The following is a 24,068-nucleotide window of genomic DNA, read 5'->3' on the forward strand; positions in this document are numbered from 1 at the left end:
GGCATGCTCTAACTTGATTTCACAAGTTATTTTATCCTTTGCAACATTACCACCTGTGGTGAGTAATATAGTGCTGCAGCCGCTGAATTTAATTTTCAATTCAGGATGTAGGTTTGATACTTTTGGCTATTGTTTAATTTAAGTTTTCCTTAAAGTCGAATGAACAAAACGGTGTAATATGAATGTAGGCAATCCAAATGAAATATGAGGATACTGCTTGCTGGAAAATTAATGGTGTAACACAGCAACCAACATAGTTAAACAATAAGACAAGTCATTTGTTGCAATTATCCTAAACTTGCTGGTCTGTTTCTTACACTTACCATTTTCTCAGCCTAAATGGCATCTTGCCTTTTGCCTCCCTGTTGTTTTTAAGAATTTCTGGGTTTACACATTAATACTTCATACATTTTGGCTCTTAGTTAACAAACTTTATTTTCACAATACGATAATTGTTACAGCAGTGGTAATTAACTTGTCTCAGTATGGAAATAATTCCTAGTATTCAATCTCATTCTTCTATGTAGTCAATTTGATTATTAAAAGCTTCTTTTCTCCAGATGCTTTCTTGCCCCTTCCTTGGTCCATTTTTCCCCTCTTTGTATTTCTTCCTTTATCAGTTTTGACTCTAATTTGCTCCCCTCCACAGTCATCTTCCTCAATTGTAAATCACTGTGATTTATGTTCATGGTATGCCAAACTGCCAGTTGTTCTGTCATCCTCACCATGTTTTAATCAGTTCTCACTCGCTCCAGGTTCTGCCAGAAATCTAGAACTGTCCTGCTCCAGCTAAGTCTAGTCTGTGGTTTAAACTTCAACATTAATCCTGTAAAAATGAGAATTAAATTGGAATAAAATTTTGTCACTTTGATATCTTCTGGGTATTCTAGTCCCAACCTTTTGCTACAATCAGTGGTAACATATGCTTCGCTGAGTCAGATAATTCACAACTCCATTCATTCCAGAAGCTTCAGCATATAAACCAGGCTAAAACTTCAGTATAGACAGGGCATTCCTTCAGAGATGTCATATTTCAGATGAAATATGAAATCTAGAACATGTATGAGCTCTTGAGTTGGACATTAAAAAAAAACTCATGGCATCAATTTGAAGAAGAGTGGAGGTGTTTTGCCACTAACCTGTATAGATACAGGATTTAATGGATATGTAGATACATTCTGAGGTAAACTCTGACGTAGATAAACTGTGATCCCAGTAATCAGAGTGTTTAAAATCACAGAACACCAGGCGTTGTATGATTTTTAACTTTGTCCACCCCAGTCCAACACTGGCTCCTCCAAATCATGCAAAATGTTTAACCTGCCGTCTTACTGTTATGGACACATTGTGTAAATATAACCTGAAGGTCTTGCCTGAGCTTCTATGAAGAATCCATGCAATAATGCCCTGGCCAATATTAACCCCTTAACCATTTGGTTGCTGTTTATGGCATCTTGTGGCACACAAATTGGCTGTTACTACTTAATAACAGTGACTAAAATTTTAAAGTACTATAAAAGCAAAATACTGTAGATGCTAGAAATCTGAAATAAAAACAGAAAATGTTGGAGAAACTCAGGTCTGACAGCATCTGTGGAGAGAGTTAACATTTCAAGTCTGATATGATTCTTCTTTGAATAATTTTCCAGCACATTTTATTTTATTTCAAAATACTTTTTTTGCTTTGATTTGTTTTAAGGCTTACGAAGGTTGTGAAAGACACATCTACCATAATTGTTTTACGCAATGTTGATTAAGTTTTGACCTTTTGTTTAAACATGATGTTTCAGTGATAGAGACGTTCAGCAATATACTTGCTCATCAAAAGAAATCGGTGTTGGGGTGCCTTCTTCATCCTCATCTTCAACAATAAATTGTGAGGGTGCCACATATCTTTGTCATAAAGACTGAAACTATCCATTCAGCTGCCTCTGCTGCATACATTCCTTCACCAGCCTTTTGGGATAATGGAATGTTTTTCTTAATATCATCTTGTTCATGAGACCCAGCTGACTCACTCTGCCAAACAAACCATTGACAAGCCAACTTTACTTCCTCAGTTCAATATTCATTCAGCTTCAGTCTCCATAGCTGCTGTATTCACAAATTCACCTTAAGGAAAAGCTACTCTTGATTTTTTTTGTACCTGACATCTGCTCTCCCAGTTTCAAGCACCCTTTCCTGTTCAAAGTCCTTAAAATTGTTGCTTTTAAAGCTGTGCTCATTTTTCACACAATGTTTTATGTTTGAATTCCTCCAATCAGGTTTCTTGCCCAGCCACAGTATTAAAATAGCCCTTGTTGATGTAAAATAACATCCTACATTATTGTGACTGTAATAAATTGTCCCTTTCATCCTTAGCTACAGTCTTCGACATACAGTATTCTCCTCTGATTTCTCTCCTCCACTCTCCAGCTGGATGGGACATGCTAACTACATTTTGTTTTGATTTAATCAAAACAAGAAAATGGCTTGTAATGCTTCCTCTTCAAATGTTTGCACTGTTACCTCTGGTGACCTATTGTTTCTCATCTGAGAGCTGATTACAATGTGTTCTATCATATCACTATCTCAAAAGACACTTCAGCTGTCTCTGTCTTTCTGCTTGTTGAACACCCAAAACCAAACAAATAGACATTTTTCCCATCTAAATATTGTGAAGACTGAAGTCATTGTGCTTGTACGTATCACAAACCTGGTTCCCTGCCTCTTATTTTCATCCCTGACAACCTTGGAGTTGAGTTGGTCCAGAGAAGAAGTTTCTGACCACATATTTGCACAATTGCCCATACTGTCTGCTTCTCTCTTTTGCTATGCCAATGGACTCTGATCCTGCTTTATCCGTACTGCTGCTGAAAACCCTCATCTGTGCCATTGTTTCTATAGTCTTGTTTATTTCAGTATTTTCTTGGCTGGCCTCCCACCTTCTATGACTTGGGCTCATCCAAAACTCTGCTTGCATCTTAATTCATTATGAGTGTCATTCATACATCACCATGTGTTAGCTGACCCATTCACATTCAGTAACACTTATTTTTAAATCCTTATGTTTTTCAAATCCATCTGCCTTCCCTATCTCTGTTACCTTGTCCAGCTTCAATAGCCCGAAGTTAACTGCGTTCCATTAAATCTGGCCTCTTGTATGTTTCTGACTGTATAGCTGCCTTGGATTTGCCTCTCTAAACTTCTCCACTTAAGGTGCTCCTTAAAACCTATTGCTTGGATCAGGTTTTTGGTGATCTCTCCTCATCTTGCCACTTGTGGATCTGTATCAAAGTTTTTTTTAGATTTAAAATGTTTTTGTTTCTGTTAAGCACCTTGGGGCAGTTTACTGATTTAAATGCATTTTATATACATGCAAGTTGTCAATATCCATTTCACGTTGCAGCAATTGGGTATCTATGGACCACTACGATGCCGGGAGATTTACGCACTGGACAAGCTTCTAAGAGAGGCGCAAGTTCTAGAGACAGTGTCCAGACTGAGTGAGGAGAAAGCCGGGAACATAAACGCTGCTGAGGAGGGTAAGTTGATCCTCTCAAATGAAACGTCATTCGGCATTTACACACTGGCTCTTTGAAGCCTATTCCAGTTGTGCACCATCAATTTTGTTTCTCTCTCATAATTGTGAAAGAGAAATGTCATGGTAACCACTTGCAGAAGTCTTGCCTTTTTGTTTCAGGAATTTCAAGTCCTACTCAAGATTTGTATACAAAACTCCAGAGTCACTCTGCAGTACTAAGGAGTTGATGACTCCTTAAACTGAAGCTCAAAACTATTAAACTGAAGCTCAAAATGTCCTTTGGTGGATGCACTATCCTGTGTAGCTGTTTCAAAGTGTCTTGTCCAATATTTATCTCTCGACTTCCATCTAGAACTGATTTATCTGTTACGTGTCACTAACTTTCTAATGGAGCTGGCTATGTGCAAATTGGCTGCCACCTTTGCTCCAAGATTGCCTGTACTTCATAATATTTGGTTGGCCACAGAGTGCATTATGGTTTCATTTGGTATCTTTCTTATCAAAATAAGTGTGAATGAATTGAGTGACCGTATTGTTCTCTGAATTAATTGGCTAAGTTTGGGTGGCTGAGCTTTGTTTGACTAATGGCAGCAATGGGTTGTGAAATATCTCCAGGAGGTGGAAACCGGTTACAACTGAAGTAGACTTCCAGAAGCCAAGTGTTTCATCACAGATCTGTCAAATATCGTTGAGGGAGGGATCTGTTGTTTATTGTTTTCTTATTTAAAACCTAACCTTGAAAGGAAGTTGGCACTTAAGTTGTTTTTTTTTTGCTATATATGCTTCCCTTCAGTCATGCCACTGCTGAAAGATAAAACAGTCTTTTCTTTCTGGACACACTGTACCGAGGGCCCGAACCTGTTCAGCGCCACAGTCCAGCGCGTTCTGCAGAAGCTAAACTCGAGCTTTGGGAGTAAAGTGAATGAGCACTATTCTGGCCCAGCAGAAGCAGGTTAGTGGCCACGGTCACCTGGACAGCTTCTAGTTGAAGATACCTTTTGCTGGAGAAATAGATAACAATAAGGTCAAGCTTTTGATGTATATTAAGCAGGAACCATAAAAATTTTTGGTAAGACCTTCAATAAGGTACTACATAATGGATTCATTACGTAGTATTTCGAATGGGCAAACACATAGCAGAATGGATAGCAAACTGACTACAGAACAGAAAACAGTAGTGGCTAAGAGCAGCTATAGGTTGGTAAATGATAGAAAATATTGTTCCACTAGGATCAGTGCTGACACAAAAACAAATACTGTGGATGTTACAAATCTGAAATAAAAATAAATACTGGAAAAATTCATAAGGTCAGGATGCATCAGCGGAGAAAAACACAGTTAACATTTACCGTAAATGTTTTGGACCCTAAAGTTGGAGTATAATTTACAACTTTGCAAGTAACACCGATGTGGTTAGTGCAAAGGAAGAATGTGACAAAATATACGAACATGAATAGCCCAGGATCTCTTGAATAGTGACAATGTTTGTCACATTGCCATTTTGTGTATAAACTCCCCCAGCTCAATGCTGGAAGATTGTGAAATGATGGCAGCATTGACAATTTATCAGTTATTTCATTATAGACTAATGTGAGGTAATGCTTCATTATAGACTAATGTGAGGTAATGCTTTCTTCTTTTAGAATAATGATGAGGCCACAAACATATTGCTTGGATTATAAGAGTTTAAATATTTTTACAAAGTCCAGGGATTCGTATAATTACAATGAGCAACTCAGATTGCAAGGTCATTTTAAATTATTTTAAAAATCAAACACTGGGGTTTTGAAGGTATAAATTTGAAAAGGAGAAGCTAAATGATTTTTAAAAATTCATCCATGTGATGAGGATGTTTCTGGCAAGGCCAGTGTTTATTACCTAGTTGCCCAGAGGATAGTTAAGAGTCAACCACATTGCTGTGGGTTGGAGTCACATGTACGCCAGACTAGCAGTTTCCTTCCCTAAAGGATATTAGTGAACCAGACGAGTTTTTCCAACAATCGACAACGGTTTCATAGTCATCATTAAGTTCTAGATTTTTATTGAATTCAAATTCCATTATCTGTCATGGTGGGATTTGAACCCAGATCCCCAGAACACACTATGGGTCTCTGGATTAACAGTCCAGCAACACCACTAGACCGTTGCCTCCCTGAAGTATCAGACCTTAGTTGGCAAACTGTGTGCAGTCCTGAACTCCATATTATAAAAGGATATAGATAGAACATTGAACAGTACAGAACATGATAGGCCCTTTGGCTGTTGATATTGTGCCAACCTTTTATCCTACCCTTAGATCAAACTAACCTACATACCCTACATTTTACTATCATCTATGTGCCTACCCAAGAGCCGCTTAAATGTCCCTAATGTATCTGATGCTACTACCACTTCTGGCAGTGCATTCCACACACTCACCACTCTGTGTAAGGAATTTACCTCTGACATCTCCCCTAAACCTTCCTCTATAATCCCCTTAAAATAATGCCCCCTTGTGATAGCCATTTCCGCCCTGGGAAAATGTCTCTGGTTATCCAATCTATCTGTGCCTCTCATCATCTTGAACACCTCTATCAAGTCACCTCTCATCTTCCTTCACTTCAAAGAGAAAAGCCTCGACCTTTCTTCATAAACATGCCCTCCAGTCCAGGCAGCATCCTGGTAAATCTCCTCTGTACCCTCTCTGAAGCATCCATATCCTTCCTAAAATGAGGCGACCAGAACTGAACACAATATTCCAAGTGTGGTCTAACAAGAGTGTTATAACCTTGAGGCTCTTAAAATCAATCCCCTTGCTAATGAAAGCCAACATACCATACGCCTTCTTAACAACTCTAATCAATCTGGGTGGCAACTTCTCGGGATCTATGGACATGGATCCCAAGATCCCTCTGTTCCTCCACACTGTCAATAATCCTGCCTTTAACCCTGTAATCTGCATTCAAATTTGACCTTCCAAATGAATCATTTCACATTTTTCCAGGTTGAACTCCATCTGCCACTTCTCAGCCCAGCTCTGCATCGTGTCAATGTCCTGTTGCAACCTACAACTGCCCTCCACACTATCCATCACTCCACCAACCTTTGTGTCATCAGCAACTTACTAACCTATCCCTCCACTTCTTCATCCAAGTCATTTATAAAAATCACAAAGAGCAGAGGTCCCAGAACAGATCCCTGTGGAACACCACTGGTCACCGAGCTCCAGGCTGAATTATTTCCATCTACTACCACCCTCTGTCTTCTGTGGACTAGCCAATTCTGTATGCAGCCAAATTTCCCTGTATCCATTGCCTCCTTACTTTCTGAATGAGCCTACCATGGGAAACCTTTTCAAATACCTTGCTAAAACCCATATACACCACATTCATTTCTATACCTTCATCAATGTGTTTTGTCACATCCTCAAATAATTCAATAAGGCTTGTGACGCATGACCTACCCCTCACAAAGCTATGCTAACTATCTCTAATCAAATTATGCTTTTCCAAATAATCATAAATCCTGTCTCTCAGAATCCTCTCCAATAATTTGCCCACCACCAACATAAGACTGACTGGTCTATAATTCCCAGGATTATCCCTTTTCCCTTTCTTGAACAAGGGAATAACATTTGCCACCCTCCAATTATCTGGTACTACTCACTGCCTTTATTCCTGATGAAGGGCTTTTGCCTGAAATGTTGATTTCGCTGCTCGTTGGATGCTGCCTGAACTGCTGTGCTCTTCCAGCACCACTAATCCAGTATTTGATTTTCAGCATCTGCAGTCATTGTTTTTACCCAGTGAGGATGTAAAGATCATCGCCAAAGGTGCAGCCATCTCTTCCTTCATTTCCTGTAGGTTTATCCCGTTCAGCCCAGGGGACTTATCTATCCTCATATTTTTAAAAATTTCCTGCACATCCTCCTCCTTAACATCAACATTTTACACTGTACTCACAAACGACAAGGTCCCTCTCACTAGTGAATACTGAAGCAAAATATTCATTAAGAACTTTCCGTACCTCCTCTGACTCCAGGTACAAGTTTCCTTCACTATCCCTGATCAGCCCTACCCTCACTCTGGCCATCTTCTTGTTCCTCACATAAGTGTAGAACGCTTTGGGATTTTCCTTTATCCTCCCTGCCAAGGCTTTTTCCTGCCCCCTTCTTGCTTTTCTAAGTCCAATCTTCAATTCCTTCCTAACTACCTTGTAACCCTCTAATGCCCTGCCTGAACTTTGCTTCCTCAACCTTAAGTAAGCTTTTTTCTTTCTCTTGACTAGATGTTCCACATCTCTTGTCATCCAAGGTTCCTTCACTCTACCATCACTTCAATGCCTCAGTGGGACTAACCTATCCAGCACGCACAGCAAGTGCTCCATAAACAACCTCCACATTTTTGTTGTGCATTTCCCTGAGAATATCTGTTCCCAATTTATGCCATACGCTTCCTGCCTAATAGCATTGTAATTCCATCTCCCCCAGTTAAATACTTTTCCATACCTTCTCCTATCCCTCTTGATGACAGTAGTAAAGGTCAGGGAGTTGTGATCACTATGACTGAAATGCTTTCCCACTGAGAGTACTGACGCCTGACGTGGATCGTTGACAAGCACCAAATGCAATTTGGCCTCCCCTCTAGCTGGCCTATTGACATATTGAGTCAGGAATCCTTCCTGGATGCACCTGACAAAGTCTGCTACATTGAAACTATTTGCACTAAGGAGGTTCCAGTCAACATTAGGGAAGTTGAAGTCACCAAGACAACAATCCTGTTACTTCTGCACCATTCCAAAATCTGCCTCTCTATCTGTCCCTCTGTGTCTCTGTTGGTCTATAAACGATCTCCCAATAAAATGACTGCTCCTTTCCTGTTTCTGACTTCCACCCATAATGGCACAGTAGACAAACCCACCTCGATGAACTCTTTTTCTGCAGCTGTTATACTGATAAGCAGTGTTACTCCTCATCTCTTTTACCTCCCTTCCTATTCCTTTTGAAACATCTAAACCCGGAATATTCAACAACCATTCCTGTCCCTGTGATATGCAAGTCTCCATAATGGCCACAACATCGTAGGTCCAAGTACTGCTCCATGCTCTAAGTTCATCACCTTAATTCCTGACACTAGTTGCATTAAAATAGGCACACTTCAACCCATCACATTGACTGCAACTTCACCCTATCCTTACTCAGAGATGAAGAGGGAAAAGTGCAAAAAGATTCGAAGGAATGATAACATAACTTGGTGGATATATTTTTAAGCTGAAAACGTGTTGCTGGAAAAGCGCAGCAGGTCAGGCAGCATCCAAAGAGCAGGAGAGTCGACGTTTCGGGCATAAGCCCTTCTTCAGGAATGAGGAAAGTGTGTCCAGCAGGCTAAGATAAAAGGTAGGGAGGAGGGACTTGGGGGAGGGGCGTTGGAAATGCGAAAGGTGGAAGGAGGTCAAGGTGAAGGTGATAGGTGCTGAAAATGTGTTGCTGGAAAAGCGCAGCAGGTCAGGCAGCATCCAAGGATATATTTTTAAGGCCACATGAAGAAAGCTGAGTGTATTTTTTTTTAGAAAGAAAGAGAAGGCTGAGGAGTGACCTGGTAGAAATTTTGTTTCCTATTTATTTAATTGCTGGGTCAGTATTTATTTCTGAGCTGAAAATGTGTTGCTGGAAAAGCGCAGCAGGTCAGGCAGCATCCAAGGAACAGGAGAGTCGACATTTCGGGCATCAGCCCTTCTTCAGGAAGAAGAAGGGCTGATGCCCGAAACGTCGATTCTCCTGTTCCTTGGATGCTGCCTGACCTGCTGCGCTTTTCCAGCAACACATTTTCAGCTCTGATCTCCAGCATCTGCAGTCCTCACTTTCTCCTCAGTATTTATTTCCCATACTTTGAGAAGGTGGTGTTGAGCTGCCTTCTTGAATCACTGGATAGATCCACAATGCTGTTAGGAAGAGAATTCTAGAAGTTTGACCTGATGACACTGAAGAAATGGTGATATACTTCCTAATCAGGATAGTATGTAGCTTCAAGGGGTATTTGCAGGTGGTGTTGTACCTATGTATCTGCTGCCATTGTCCATGTAGATGACAATGGTTGTGGGTTTGGAACTTGCTGTCTAAGGAGCCTTGGTGAATTTCTGCAGTGCATCTTGTGGATGGTGTACACTGTTGATACTGAGAGTTGGTGGTGGAAGGAAGGGAGTTTGTCGAGGAGGGTTTGTCTACTGAGTCATTATGAGTGGAAGTCAGAAACAGGAAAGGAGCAGTCACTTTATTGGGAGTTTTTTTTATAGACACCCCAAAAGCAACAGAGACAGAGGGACAAATTGAGAGGCAGACTTTGGAAAGGTGCAGAAGTGGATGTGCCAATCAAGTAGGCTGCTTTGTCCTGGATAGTGTCAAACTTTTTGAGTGTTGTTGCAGCTGCAAATAGAGGGGATTCCATCACCATTTTGGAATTTATGATATTGAAAGAGTTTGAGGGGGTGACTGTAACAAAAATTCTTCCATTTATGGAGGAATCAAAAACTCAAGGACATAACATGAGTGTCACTAAGAAAACAAACAGGAAATTGAAGAGAACTCTCTTTGTTTAGAGAATGATAAGAATATGGAACTTAATAGCATATGAAGAGCTGAGGCAAATTGTATGGATATTTTTAAAATGGAAAGCTAATAAGCCCATGAGAGAGAAATGAAAGGAGGGATTATACTGTTAGAGGGTGGAAGGAGTCACGTGGAGCATAAATGCCAGTGTGGGCCAGTTGGGCTGACTGGCCTGTTTCTTACATTAGCTTGATGTAATTTGATCTGTTTTAGCCTAAGTCTGGTTGAAAGGGTTTGAGAAAGGAATGCAAGTTGAAAGTCCACAGACTCTCCTGCACCATCCTAATTAATCATAAATTACAATTAAAGCAATTTTATCAGTCTCCACAGACATCGATATAATGCAATGAAGATCTTTAAGAACCATAGCTTTAAAGGCAGCTGTTTATTTCAAACTCTCACACTTACTACTCAAAATATCCCAAAATGTTTTCTGAAATAGATTAATTGAAATTGCATTGATTAGAACTAATTGCTTTCATCATCTTGCTAGCCTGTTTTTACAGGTTGATTTTAAAGAAAATTCTTTCCACACATTAGTTTCACCTTTCAATAATCTTTTTCTGCATCATCTGCACAATTAACATACAGGTAATCATACCTTGTAATCCAAACCCCACATTTCCTGAATTGCTCTGGATACTCCTCGATAGCTGTGGCAACTGGAACAATAGTTTTCTACTTTCGTCAGCACCAGTGTTTTATGAAGCATAGCACGATCTCCTAATTTCACCTCAATGTTGAGCTTTTAACTCATCCCAATATCTGATTTTTCTTTTACTTGTTACCACTGAACATTGTTGCAATTGTTTCACGTTATTATCACTAATGACCCTTAGATTAATCTCATTGTCCATTAACAAGATCCTTTTAAGTAAGATTCATTTCTTGGATATTTTTGATGTGCTTTCCATTTGTCCACATTGATTTTCATCTGCCACCTTTCTGTTCGATTGCTAAATATATCCCACTTGTCTTGTAGATAATTGCTTGTTGTCCAAGGGGGGTGCGGTTTATCAAGATGACTTAACTTCACCCAACTAAATCTGTGCAGGTTGCAATCAAAGATAAGCTTTAGAGAGAAACAAGGTTAGCTAGCTAGCCAAATTCTGAAGAGTCGTATTAGACTTGAAATGTTAACCTTCTGTCTCTCTTCAGGGATGCTGAATTTCTGCAGCACTTTGTTTTTGTTTTAGATCGCCAGCATCCACAGTACTTTGTCTTTATTAATTAGGTAGCTGCTCTATCCCTGTCTTGGGCTCACATTTTCTCCAAGTTCACTGGCACTTAGAGTCCCAAAGATGATATTACACTGCAAATAGGCTGAGATTCAGCCACCTGTAAATGAATGTTGGCAGGTGTAAGTGAGGATAAGCCGTGTATTCTATCTGATGCGCCACTAGATTCAAATGGTTTATTTCAACTATGTTCCATTGTGCCATACTGCCTAACTCCGAAATTAAACAGAACTGACCATTTGAGCAATTTATTTTGCTTTCAAATATGATCAATTTAACTATAAAGCGATTTTGAAAAAGAGAACTATATTCAATAAACATTTCAGCTTAGACTCTGCTGCAGACTGAGGCACTTACAATGCATACAGATTTTAATCACGCGTTTAGTAAAACAATTCGGTCATTTAGTCTGCTCTTTGTTAACAGTTTTTATTAAACTAGTGGAGAGGTTTTTGGACAGAACATTGCCAAAACGTGCTCGAAGTGGAAATGTGGAATTCCTGACTATCTTCCAATACTTGAATCACATTGAGGAGCAGAATGTGCCCTCCTTACCTGCCTATATCATGGAGGTAGCTGATGAAGGTACTTTTCTAATGTTCTTTTTGCAGCTTTCACCCCTAACTCCAGCCTCGCATTAGTAATTCTCTCCTTCTAGTGCTCCTCCATTTTTGTGTCAGCAAGTCTCTTTCTGAATCTCACACTATTCAGTTTGTGCAGCAATCAGAATTCTGCAATATAGCTTATCAGGTGATCATCCTGGCAGTCACTGCTGACCATCCATACCCTCTATATGAGGAAGAAAACATTGGACTTGGTAAGAAGGATTGCATCTCTGTGATATTCCCCCATTGATCTCTGAGCTCTGGAGGTCAGTGGAGGGATAATGAATACAGTAAATTGGCATTGTGCCCACAGGAACCCTTCCTATAGCAGCATTCTGGACTGCCTGGGTGTACACTGTTTTCATTAATGCAGATCGACTTTGACATTATTGGGGATATTATCAAGTTGCTATCCCCAGTGCTTTGGATAGATTTATGTAGGGTCCTGTTAACCATGGTGAGTGCATTTTGCTTTCTAGAATTAATTATCAACTCAGAAACGTCTCAATACAGTGACTTGTTCCTGGAATGATTTCCATGTTTATGAGATTAATAAATGTTCCCAGTTAGGGTTGACATTTCTTTTAAATGGTTGCTGAGGGTTTAGAACAACACAAAACAGCCCTGATGTTAGTTTCACAAAAGTCTTTGCCTGGATTATACTTCTATGTGGTTTTTGTGCATGCCTATGTGCTGCAACTGTATGTAGACTCATGGATTGTCCCCCTTGTCTTCACCTACCACCCCACATTCATCGTATCATCCTTAAACATTTATGCCAAGTCCAACTAGACTTCACCACAAAGAACATCAACCCCTCCCCACCCCATCTGCCTTCCTCAAGGACTGTTCCCTTTGCCTTGGTTTGCGCCACTCGCATTTCTCTCCCCACCCCCCAACCCCCACAAAAAAAACCCCAGGCACCTTCCCCTGCAACCGGAAAAGATGCAAAACCTGCCAGCCCACCACCTCCCTCTCATATCCATCCAGGGCTCCAAACAGATCTTCCAGGTAAGACAGAGGTTCACTTGCCTCTCCTTCAACCTAGTTCACTGTATCTAGTGCTCCCGGTGTGGTCTTCTCTACTACTAGGGAGACCAAACGTAAACTCTAGCGCACGTTTCACCAAGCATTACAGCCGGGTTCGTAGACCTGACCTCCCAGTCACCGCCCATTTTAATTTGCCTTCCCAATCCCTTTCTGACATGACCATCCTTGGCCTCCTCCAATGTCACAATGAATCAGACATAAATTGGAGCAATAACACCACATCTTCTGCCTGGGCAGTCTACAGTCCAGAGGACTCAACATTGAGTTCTCTAGTTTCAAACAACCCCATCCCCAAACTCCCTTTCCAGACCCTCACTCACCTTCCTTCCTTCTGATCAACCTTTCCTCCAGCTACCAACCAGATTCATTCCTCCCATTGACTAAGCAAGTCATACCCTCTACCTGACGTCACCTATCCCCACCTCACCACCCTTCCTCCACCACTCCCCTTTATCTGCAGCTCCCCTACACACACCCGAAACATTAACTTCTTGACCTCCTGATGCTGCCAGGCTTGCTGCTTGTCTATCGTGGATTAAGCTTGGCTGCAAAATCTCTGACTTAGATGAGGCATTTTCTTCTTCCTCCCCTCTCAACACCCCCACCTTGATTGCAAACAAAGACTTAGAATGCCTGTAATGATGTGGGTGTGTGTAGGTGTGGGTACGTAAAGCATCGAGTTTAGGCTTACCTCTCAAATAAGCACCTAACAATCCTGTCCTGTCACATACTGCATAGCCACTCAAGTGAGATATCAGGTTGAATTTTTTCTACTGATGAGATTGAAAATGTCCGTGACTATTTTGTGATTTTTTTTTTTCTCCCCATCACCTCACTCCCCATTCCTCACAGTATTCTTGGTTCAGAATCTACAGTCCTCTGATAGGGATGTGGTATTGAAGAATCTGAAACATCTCTCAGGGACCCAACTCCAGAAAGACGGTCTGAAAGCCATGGGTCTGCTTCTATTGGAGGACAACACCAAGATCGGCAATACAGCTGCCTCTGTGCTGAAAAACCTGTCAGAAGACTCCAAGTTCAGAGAGAAAGTTAGTAGCTAAGTCTAAAGGCAGTTGCTTTGCTCACGGCTAACTTGGCTGATTAGGTCCAACAACTTTGGTATCTGTACGGGTATCTGTATTTGTCTTTTATTTGTCAACTATGGAGCAGTGTTTGAAATTAATATGAGGACCAGTATTGTAACTGAGCTGGTGAGGCTGTTATCGGAGCTAGTGTTTGTACCCCAAGTAGGTTAGGTTGCCAGTAGTGAGAGTGCATTGTCCCTAAGTAAGTGAGACTCTAATAGTACCAAAGCAATACAATTGCAAAGTGGTTTCATTGATAGTAACACTGTGTTCCCTTGAATATAGAAAATGTATCATGATCTAATGTAAAACTTTAAATTCTCTAAAAAATTTGTTTTGTTTATGAGAAACTATTTTCTTTATTTGGACAACAGAGAACGATGGGCAGTAATCTTAAAATAGCACTCAGCCATTTTGGATTGAAATCATGAAACATTCTTTTCTGTACAGTAGTAGAAATCTTGAACTTTCCAATAGTCTGGTTGTTGCATCAAATTGACTTTGAAGACTTGAAATTAATTGTTATTTATTATGTGGAAAGTATTGCACAATGTGGAGCAAAGGCTGTCAAATTAAATTGCAGTACAGATCAAACATAATCTAATGAAATGCTGGTTCATTCTTGAAGAGTTGAATAGCCGACCCACTGTTCCTAATGTCTTGTTGTGGGTGTAATGTTATTTCAACCTAAATCTTGTTTGAGTCCCGCCAGACATCAGAATGAATTAAAAGTCTCTGGTGGCTTAATACCATTGTCACAAAAGGTATGTAAGTATTGTGGGTCCTCCACCAAAGTGCAGAGATTCATGGATTTACAATGCCGGATCCTTGTTAGCACTTCATCAATGACATGAAAAATGGTTGTTTGTGCTTAAAATATCTGGACTTAGATTCTACCAGCATTAATCTGAAATCTGGTAGACAGTTTGTTTTGTGCAATGGACTAATCATGTGCATTTGCTTTTAGGCTCTGGTTTGTTACTTGGAACTGCTTGAGGATGAGGATGGACAGCTGAGAAAAGTAGGATGCACAGCACTGGCACATTTAAAGGTGAGCCCTTCAGTTTAAGTTAGTCAAAATAAACACATTTACTACCATAGAAATGGTACAACACAGAAGGGAGCCTTCAGCTCATCTTGTAAAAAGCCACTCAGATGCCCTATCTAGTCCTTGCAAATGACCCCTAGCCTTGCAGCTTACAACTCTTAAGGTGCAGATCCAGGTACCTTTAAAAGGAGTTTAGTGTCTCTGTCTCCATCACCAATTCAAGCTGTGAATTCCATACACTCACCATCCTCTGTGTAAACAAGCTTTTCTTCACATCTTTCATCCTTCTGCCACATAACCAGGACACAGATTCAAGCTGTCGAACTCTGTGCTGGGGAAACAGGTTTCTCCTGTCTACTCTCTTTGAGGCACACACAATTGTGAAGAGTAATCATGCCATCTTAAGCCTTTTCTGTTCCAGAGAAACCAATCCAGTCTCTCCTCGTAGCTATAATTCTCCAGCCTTGACAACATTCTAGTAAATCTCTGCACTCTCTCCAGAGCAATTACGTTCTTCCTGTAATGAGGTGACCAGAACTGCACACAATACTCTAGTTGTGTCCTCATCAGTGGATATACAGTCTCAACATTATATCCCTATTTTTGTATTTTATTCCTCTGTCAATGAAAGAGAGTATTCCATGTGCCTTTTTTACAACCTTGTTAACCTGTACTGCTACCTTTAGGGATCTGTGTACTTGCACACCAAGATCTCTCACTTCAACTACTCCTCTCAGCATATTCCCATTTATTGTGTATTCCCACTTACTGTTTGACCTCCCTAAATGCAATACTTCACATTTACCAGAGCTGACCTCCATCTATCACTTTCCTGTCAATGCCATCAACCCATCTACAGAATATAACTTCGGGGCTTATAGCAATCCTCTACACTATCCATTACATGGCCAATTTTTGTGTTGTCTACAAATTTCCCAAATGTGCACCCCATGTTCAGGCCTAAATCATTAATGTATAAATCAAACAGCAGGGATCTCAACACTGAGCCCTGCAGAACACCACTTGAAACAGCTTTCCATCTGCAAAGGCAGCCATCGACCATAAGCCTTTGTTTCAGCTTTGAATCCAATTCAACACATCAGCCTATATCCCTAGGCTTTTACTTTTCTGACCAGTCTGCTATGTGGAACCTTGTCAAATGCCTTACTAAAATCCATATAGATAACAATCACTGCAGTACTCTCATCGATCCCCTTGTCATTTGCCCAAAGATTTCAATCAAATTTGCCAGGCATGACCTTCCCTTAACAAAGCCATGCTGACTATCTCTGACTTGTCCATGCCTTTCTAAGTGACAGTTTATCTGAAATCTCAAGGTTGCACTCTAACAACATGTCCATCATTTAAATAAAACTGACTGGCCTATAATTGTTTGACATTTCCTTTGTAAGTACCCTTAGAGCCATAATGATACTGACTCAGCTCCTCTGAAAATGACAATAAATGAAGACTGAAAAGTAATTTTGCCGCTGTCACTAATTCCTGAATTACTGTGTAGATATATCAGGTTGTTTACTGATCAGCTTTAAATGCAACAGAAAAAGCTATCCTCATACCTGACCCAGTTCTCAATATTGCATGCTCCTATTATGAATTTTTAAAACAAGAATGTGATTATTTTTCAAAATGTCTTTCTGGGATATCAACCTGCTTCTGCAACCTCCAATGTATAACTCAGTTTACCACTTACAATATATACATGTTTGTAGTCTTGTAAAATAACTGAATTAGATTAAAGGACAGGAGCAATTCATAAAGTATCAACATTATGCCACACGATTAAGAGAAACAGTTGAAGTTTCAGGTCATTTAAAAAAGAATTAAGCAAGTTACTGGTCTCTATCATGATCGTAGATTATAGAATTTTCTCTCCAGGATGTTTGGCTGATTATTTTTAGCTTTTCTTCAGTTTTCTTCTTTTTGGGAAGTGATAGGACCTTATAATATTTTTGAATTCTAATGGGCAATGAGTGAGGTATACAGCTGACCAGTTCAGTATCTATAGTATAGAGACAGTTTTGAGTGAGCACCTTCCATCAGAACTGAAAGCAAAATTGAACAGAAAGTTCAGAAAATTAATGCACTAATGAGAGAAGAACTTGACAAATACCTGCAAATTGCTCTGTAGGAATGGGAAATATAGAAGACCATCACTAAGACTCTTTTGATGAGCAGCAATTCAGCAAAGGAATGTATTCTACAAGTACCTGCCCTGAGCAGAGGAGAGGAAGGCACTACTTGTGCATTGTAAATGAGAGTACCTATGTCCTGTAGGGTTGACTGACGGTGCTTATAAGAGTGAATGCCCTCTCATCCCTCTCCTAAGTTAACTGGGGGCATACAGTAGTGCAAGTGAGCTGAGTGGTTGAAGTTGATTCATAAGATAATGCTTCTAAGGGAGTTCATGACAATATTACAATGGCTACACCCATTCCATTGATGTCACACACAGGACAAATTCTACTATAGAGAGACAGCTGGATCCATACCAGCTTTCTCAAGTCCTAGTAAATTTATCTGAACAAATGTAATAGTAAGTATGACTATTATCATTACAATAAACCAATAAATACAATAAATCTAAGAATAGTGCCTGTTCTGTAGCTGTTTAGTGTATCTTCTACCACTAATCATTATGTAGGTCCAAGACAAAACAAGGGAGAATTGGGTGGCAGCAAAATACTTAAAACAAGAAACCTTGCTCAGTACCACATACTGATAGAATCAAAGAAAGTAGGAGCAGGGGCAGGGCTATATGGCCCTTCAAGCTTTCTGAACCATTCAATGTGATGATGGTTGATCATCCAATTCAGTAACCTTTCCTGCTTTCTCTTTAGCCCTGAGAACTTTAACTGACTCCTTTCTGTGGCAGAAAACTTTACAGGCTCACCAGGCTTTGGGTAAAGAAATTTCAGACCTAAATGGCATATTGCATATCCTTAGATTGTGACATCTAGTCCTGGACTACCCAGCCATCAGGAACAGCCATCCTGCACTTACCCAGTCTGGTCCTGTTAAAATGTTTCTGAATTCCAGCGCACGCTTCTCAATGCCAGTGACTATCAACCTAACCAATCCAGTTTCTCTTCATATGTCATTTCTGTCATCCAAGGAATCAGTTTGTTGCACTCCCTCTAGAGAGAGAATATCCTTCTTCAGATCAGACCAAAACTGAACATAATATTCTCAGTGTGGCACATCAAGGCCCTGTATAATTGCCCAAGATGTCCCTGATCCTGAATTGAAATCCTCTCGCTATGAAGGCCAACATACCATTTGTCACCTTGACCGCCTGCAGCACCTGACCAGCATGTTTACCTTCAGTGACTGGTGTACAAGGACACCTAAGTTTTGTAGCACATTTTCCCCCCTCAATTCATAGCCATTTGAATAATTGCCTTGCCGCTTTTTCCTCCCAAAGTGAATAACTTCACATTTATTCACATTATACTGCATCTACTGTGTTTTTGCCCTCTTGTACAGCTTGTCCTAATCACACTCCAGCATCTCTGCTTCCTCCTCACAGCTCATCCTCCTGTCAGCTTTTTATGTGGGACCTTATCAACAGCCTTCTAAAAGTAAACCATATCCACTGGCTCCCCTTTATCCATTCTACTAGTTCACCTTTGGAAAAATTTCAGTAGATATGTTGAACGCTATTTCCTTTTTGTAAATCCATGCTGACTCTGCCTGATCAAGGTACTTTGCGGTATTTACCACCTGTATCAGGATTGGTCATCGAGGTAACCAGATTGTTTGAGTTGGTGCAGATTTTGAGAAGTATAATGAAATGGGTAATTAGTACTTTTCTACTTATGAATTTGTTATTTTCATCAGTTTCCCAGCTATCTAATTAAACTCCTTTACCCATAAATAGTCTGCTGTTTCTCCTGGCTTCCCTTCAGTCTTTTCAGTTCATTTCTGATGAAAAGTCATACCCAAAATCTCCTATTTGCAACAAATGGAAATGGATTATAGAAAACCATTTGAGTTTTGAAAATTATCTTGGCAAAAGAAATGGTAAATTGATTAATTCTAGGATTAGTAAAGATCATGAATTCTGCTGAGATTTTTCTTTTAACTTAATTTGTTTTATTCAGGCCAAAGAGAGTATCGATCAACTAGTCTACCTTTGTCAGACTGATAAAGAAGTTCGTGATGTTGCTAAACAGACCCTCCTATCTTTTGGTAAGGTTTGTAGTTGTTATTACAAATTCAGTACTTGCATGTTACGTGAATTTAATTCTGTTCAGTGTCTATTGAGACAAGTTACTGGGTGCTTCACCTTTCTGTGTATCTCTTCAATAACTGGAGGAGATCTATGAACTGCTAAATTAAAAATACATACCTAAGAACTTACACATTTTTAAGATTTAATATGACCTTTGGTCAAATTGGAAGCGAAGTTACCTTGAGAGGTCATCACTTTTGTGACCTGCAGGGAAATTTCTTGATTCCGTTCTTTTTCCGCCTATTCCTATTTATCCTCAGGATCCTTTCCAATAAATGAGAATGTGATGTTTGGTGATTTAATAGGCCCTGGTTCTCAGACCAAACTCTGATCATCAGTAGAACTACGTGGATGTCTGAACAGGTTCTAATAATACAAATCTAGATCCAAAATGTGCCCACAATGTGAATCATGGAGCACAGTTGTACTTTTAACAAAAATCAGGTTTGATTGCCTCACTACCTGAAACACACTAAGCTTCATTCGGAGGCTCACTGAAGATGTTGCCTAGTATGGTGATGAAACACCTGAAAACAAACCTTCCAGCTCAGCGAGCAAACCTACATCCATACACTAAATTTTTAGAAAATGGCCCAATGTTTTGGAACAGATAGATTCACTGATACCATGACAATGATAAAAATATACTCACATTAAGTTCTCATAATACTCACCCTCAATTGATGTTCATGGACTGTACTTTTTGGTTAAAGCATTTTCTTTGATGAAACTGGTACTTAGTCCATCTTGAAAAGCAGGAGATTGGTTTTTCAAGTATGTTTCATAGTGCTATTTTAAGCATAATGGGCTGAATGGCCTCTTTGTGTGCCCTAACATTTCTGTGATTCTGTTAAATCCAATGTCCATGCTCAATCCTATTTCTTCCACTGTATCCGTTTATTCACTGCCAGTGTTATACATACTTAAATTATCTTGGTTTTATATAAGCTTTTTGTTTTGATGAGTCCCATATGATGATTATATGGGACTCATCAAAATCTTGATAATACAACCAAAGAGGGGGAAATAGAGTGAACGAGGTTGTTGGGGAGGAATTCCACAGCATTGTTCAAGGTGTCCACTTTAGTTTGATAAAACAACTGAGTGAGACAACATTCTTTGAATCACAATTTAAGAGCATGATCAAAATAATGCAGTCCTAATATTCTGCGAAATTGCTGTACTATCTGAAATGCTAACTTTCAGATGAAACATTAAACTGAATGACTGTCTTTGTCAGATGAGCACATTGAAAAGCAGATAAGTAGCCCAGAAATAGTGGGAATAGGCCATTCCACCCTTTCAGCCTTCTCTGTCCTTCAATATGATCATGGCCAATCATCCACAATATTCTGTTTTCTCCCCATACCCTTTGATCTCTTTAGCCCTAAGAATTATATCTAACTCCCCCTTGAGAATAGTCAATGTTTTGGCTTCAACCACCTTCTGTGAACCACATTGGTTCACCACTTAAGGTGAAGAAATTTCTCAGCTCAGTTCTAAATGGCCTTCCTGTATCTTCAACTGTGACCCCTGCTTCTGGACTTCCAAGCCATCAAGAACATCTTCCCACATTTTCTCTATCTAGAATTTTATGGGCTTGTATGAGATTACCCTGCATTCTTCTAAATCTAATAAATATAATCCCAAAAGATCCAATCTCACTTTGTACATCCGTCCATTCCCATCTTACCTACAGTTACTGTGATTTATGTATTACTGTTCTTGTCATCTATATAAACAGTGACTTTTTTTTTCCCCAATACTCTGACAGGTGAAGAAGGTAAAGTTGCCTACAAACAGATGGAAGAGTCATTGGATAGTATGCACATGCTCCTGGGATCAGTCAGTATGGCCAGTACAGCTTTCTAACTGGGGGCACTTAATGTTTAGCAAAGAAAACGGCCAGCGTCTTCCTGAAAGGAGCTTCTGAAGCAACGTGGCTTTTGTTTCCAAACCATCAAGTAATCTAAAAGCTAAGCTACATCTGAGTTTCCAATATTTCAGATGTAGCAGCATTCGTAACTTTTCCTAGGTTTGGGAGTGGGCTTGGGGGGATAAAGGGAAATGCTACCATTTGGAAAAGTCACTTTCAGCAGTTTCCCAAAGTATCTGGGAAACATTGGCAAAGCAATGCTAATTTATCACGTATGACAAAAGATATCCCAAAAGCCAACTTGGAGGAGATCTCCTGGTAAAAGAAACTATGAACAAATTGGGACTCGGTGGAAATGCACTTTGAACAATTGAATGTGTGAATGATCCACATAAGAGTGGTTAACCTTGACAGAGGAAAGATCCTGGCAGACAGATTACTCCAAAAGCCACAGCTGAAATATTTACCTACAATCCTGCATGTCTTGCTTCTTGGAGGCAGGAAACTAAAGTGCTGCTTCACGACCAAGTGCCTAGTGTTAAGGTGGAGAGCATACAAGTATTACATGTACAATAAAAAGGTCCAGTTTTTTTTATTTAATATTGAATTAAATTGCAGTAAGAAGATAAACTGCAATTTTGAGTTTGTAAACCTGTCTTACTATTTTCCACGTGGTGCAGTAAATAGATATACTTTGATTTTCTATATAAATGTATTATGTAAGTAAAAGTGAATTGTGATCATAAATAAAATTTCATTAAATGCAATGCTGTAATATCCTAAAAGTTCAAATCATTTTGTTTGAGATTTTTCAAATAGCAAGATATAGCTCCTTATTTATACCCTTCAAAATCTTGACTCAAGCATTTTAAAGGGTCTTAATGCAACTATTTAGAAATGCAATGTTTACACTGAACCATCAATGAAATGAAAGATGAGTTGATATGCTTTTACTGATATTAGCTTAGGAAAGCATAATTGCCAAGCACTGTGAGAAACCATAAAAATTGAACATACTCCCAATCTTGTTTGTGTCAAGTGAGTGATGGTACTGCTGAAAAGGTAGAATTTAGGAAGAGGCTTGAGCTTCTAGAGCTAATGAAACTGAAGAATGTACAATGTGTCAACGTGTGATATTACACAATACATTACAATGCCAATGGATTATACATGGCAAAGGTTAAGAAGTGACATAGTTGTGAGTGGCCAAACTTGAGCTTAACACCTCTTTGCAATATTAGTTCTAAATATTATTTTTACTCATTTAAATGTTCCATTGCCTTGTCTTAATATTCTGGATTTGCTTTGTCCATATTTTTAAAATGGAAATGTGAATGACTTGTCTGTCTCTGCTTTGTTAACTACCATCTGTTCATGCCGTAGAACTTAAACTTAACTTGCTCGTATCTTATCTCTACATTTTGGGTCAGTTTTGCTGCTGCTGTTTGCACCTGCATAAATATATGTGTGGGCTTCTAGTGTGGTGAACAAGATTTAACCAAGCACTCAGTCTTGCATGATTATCGTAATCAACAACTCCTTGCAATTGTTGTGTCATGAAGGCAAACACCTAATAAGGAGGAGCAAGAATCAAGGAGAATATTTAAGAAGATATAATTTATAAAGGGAAGGTACCTGTTACTACAAGCTGTTCTACATAAGTAAAATAGTTAACAAGTATTAATACTCCTTCACAACATTCAGTGGTAAAATATGCATGGAAGTACTGGAAATGCCAAACCAACTTTGTAAAACTTATGTAAGGTGCTTCCCAGAGATGCTTTTAGCTATGCTTCTGGACATCTCACTGCGACTTTGCAGTTGTTGCTGGGGTGGGATGGGATGGGATGGATATGTCTATTAACGTTAATCCTGGACTCCTGATCAATTTCAAATCATCCCCAGGATGTTACTGGTCCTCTGGTCTACAGAGGTCTTTAGCACACTTCACCACTGGGTTTCTTTAGACACCCTTCACTGGAGGAATGACTGATCATCTTACCAGAAAAGTGACAGGATGAGTTGGGAAGACACCTTGCAGTCTTTTTGCATTCTCACTCCTGTGTCTGCACCAACTCTAGGTATATATTCAAGGATATAATGGAAAAGCCCTGCATAATCTGGGGCAGCTAACAAAAGATACTGGAACCTGTGTCATTTTTTTTAATGCTGTATCTGATAAAATTGTGCTCTCCTGGTACTCAAAACATCCATCCCCCTAAAAGTAAAACTTTTTTTGTTAAAAAGGTTGAATTGCAGAATTTGCTTGACTGCACCATACCTGGGATTTCAGCTTGCATGCAACAAAATTCGGTTGAATGAAACCATTTCTTGTCAAGTTACAATTGCATTTATATATATATATAATATATATATATATATAATATATATATATATCTTCAAATCAACTTGTTCACTTGTGCTGTTACACTCCTTTGGAACAGATATGACTTTGATCTTGTGAGGATGCTACCACTGCACCACAAGAATTCCACAATTGCATTTATACAGTGTATTTAATGTAGTAAAACATTGTGAGGTGCATCACAGGCACAATCAAATAAATTGACTGAGACACCGATATGATGACAGATAACCACATGTTTTAAGGAATGTCTTCAAGGAAGAGAGAGAGAGACAGAAAGGTTTAGGCAGAGAATTCAAGAGCCTCAGGCCTTGACAGCTAAAACGCATGACCATCAACAGTAAGGCAGCAACAGGAGTGTATGCAGAAGGGACCAGTGTTTCAGGCGTTGAATTTTCTCAATGTTGCAGGGCTGGAGATTACTGACCGTAGAGCGAGGGGCA

At 39.6% G+C, this 24,068-nt stretch overlaps 1 protein-coding gene across 4 annotated transcripts in view; it reads left to right on the forward strand.

The window, feature by feature from the left end:
• The window catches only part of ripor1 (RHO family interacting cell polarization regulator 1), a 324,487-nt gene extending 302,450 nt beyond the window's left edge, over positions 1–22,037 (forward strand). For all 4 annotated transcript variants that reach the window (XM_072547436.1, XM_072547435.1, XM_072547437.1 and 1 more), the window contains exons 16-22: positions 3,389–3,524; positions 4,317–4,475; positions 11,771–11,929; positions 13,852–14,048; positions 15,052–15,135; positions 19,254–19,341; positions 21,159–22,037. In XM_072547436.1, coding sequence (XP_072403537.1) covers positions 3,389–3,524; positions 4,317–4,475; positions 11,771–11,929; positions 13,852–14,048; positions 15,052–15,135; positions 19,254–19,341; positions 21,159–21,256 — 921 coding nt within the window. In that variant the 3' untranslated portion in view covers positions 21,257–22,037. The remainder of the gene's footprint in view (positions 1–3,388; positions 3,525–4,316; positions 4,476–11,770; positions 11,930–13,851; positions 14,049–15,051; positions 15,136–19,253; positions 19,342–21,158) is intronic.
• The last annotated feature ends 2,031 nt before the right edge of the window (positions 22,038–24,068 follow it).

Source organism: Chiloscyllium punctatum, chromosome 26 (genome assembly GCF_047496795.1).
Source record: "Chiloscyllium punctatum isolate Juve2018m chromosome 26, sChiPun1.3, whole genome shotgun sequence".
Lineage (NCBI taxonomy): Eukaryota > Metazoa > Chordata > Chondrichthyes > Orectolobiformes > Hemiscylliidae > Chiloscyllium > Chiloscyllium punctatum.